General features: G+C 34.9%; 1 protein-coding gene across 1 annotated transcript; it reads left to right on the top strand.

Annotated features, from left to right (window-relative positions):
* Positions 1 to 319: 319 nt before the first annotated feature.
* On the top strand, positions 320 to 838 carry LOC111509717 (putative exonuclease GOR). The gene has a single exon (XM_023165520.2). The coding sequence runs from the start codon at positions 320 to 322 to the stop codon at positions 836 to 838; it is 519 nt and encodes a 172-aa protein (XP_023021288.2).
* Positions 839 to 1,322: the final 484 nt, after the last annotated feature.

Consider the following 1,322-nt stretch of genomic DNA (forward strand, 5'->3'; position numbering starts at 1 on the left):
GACAGGAGCAGTAGGTCACGACAGTTATGAGGATGCTGTCGCTTGCATGCAGCTAATGTTCTGGAAAGTGAAAGCGGACTTTCGCATTTAGTCATCCCTTTATTCACCCTTTTGTTAATAAATAAGTGCTGAATAATTTAGTAGTACAGTAGAAAAATATTGCCATCATTGGGGGAAGCTCAAAAAAATCAGTGAAAACGGACTACTCAGTTATGAATGCTGCGGTCAAGAAAAGGGCTCTGAAGGTTGTACTGAGAGTGGATGTCACGTTTGGAGTGGACCTTCTAATGGAATAAGTGACGCAGGTTATGTCTCTACGATGCGAAATCCTATGATTAGTATATACTCGTATATAGATGCTTATGCTGTTGATTGTGAAATGTGCTACACAGTTAAAGGCGTCGAATGGACAAAAGTTACCGTTGTCGGTATGGACGGAAGTGTTGTATACGATTCATATGTGAAACCTGACCATGAAATAGTCGACTATAACACACGATTTTCTGGAATTACGGCACAACATATGGCAATGAAGAATACTCAAAACATCAGACAGGTACAGAGGGATTTGATGAAGTTCATCCACGAAGGGACGATTCTAATTGGCCACGCATTAGACAATGACTTGCGGGCCTTGAAGCTAGTTCATCAAAACAATGTTGACACGGCTCATGTATTTCCTCACAAAAATGGTCTTCCATATCGAAGGTCGCTGAAGGATTTGACGGCGACCATTTTGAATCGTAATATACAGATAGGAGGTCATGACAGTTGTGAACGTGCTGTCACGTGTATGCAGCTAATGTTCTGGAAAGTGAAAACGGACTTTCACATTTAGTCATCCTTTTTTCCCCCTTTTGTTAATAAATAACTACTGAATAATTTCATTTAGCATATTATTGTTGTCTATTTTATTCGTGATATCATAAGAGTTATAATGATAATAATAATAATATATCATTTTTTATGCATAAAAATACATTTATACATAAAAGGAAAGGAGTTAGCCAAAGGCTATCTTCCACCCTTCCCAAAAATTATACAGTAAGTATAAGAAAATAATTATAAATTTACTTATTTAGTATCATAACAATAATAGAGAAGAGAAAAGATAATACATCATCTAGTTGCTAGTTACTCTTAGTTTTATTATTAATATTTTGGTCAATTTAACATTTTCATTGTACTACCGTATATTGAATTTTAAATCTTTCAAATTAGCACTGAGCAGTAAGCATTTGTGATTTTTTTTCTTGATGAATATTGTAATTTAAAAGGGGTAAAATTTCTTTCATATAGGAAGGGATGATATAAGAAAAACA

The sequence above is a fragment of the Leptinotarsa decemlineata genome, unplaced genomic scaffold (genome assembly GCF_025532065.1).
Source record: "Leptinotarsa decemlineata unplaced genomic scaffold, Ldec_3_MD MMD2_tig00000199_RagTag_RagTag, whole genome shotgun sequence".
Classification (NCBI taxonomy): Eukaryota; Metazoa; Arthropoda; class Insecta; order Coleoptera; family Chrysomelidae; genus Leptinotarsa; species Leptinotarsa decemlineata.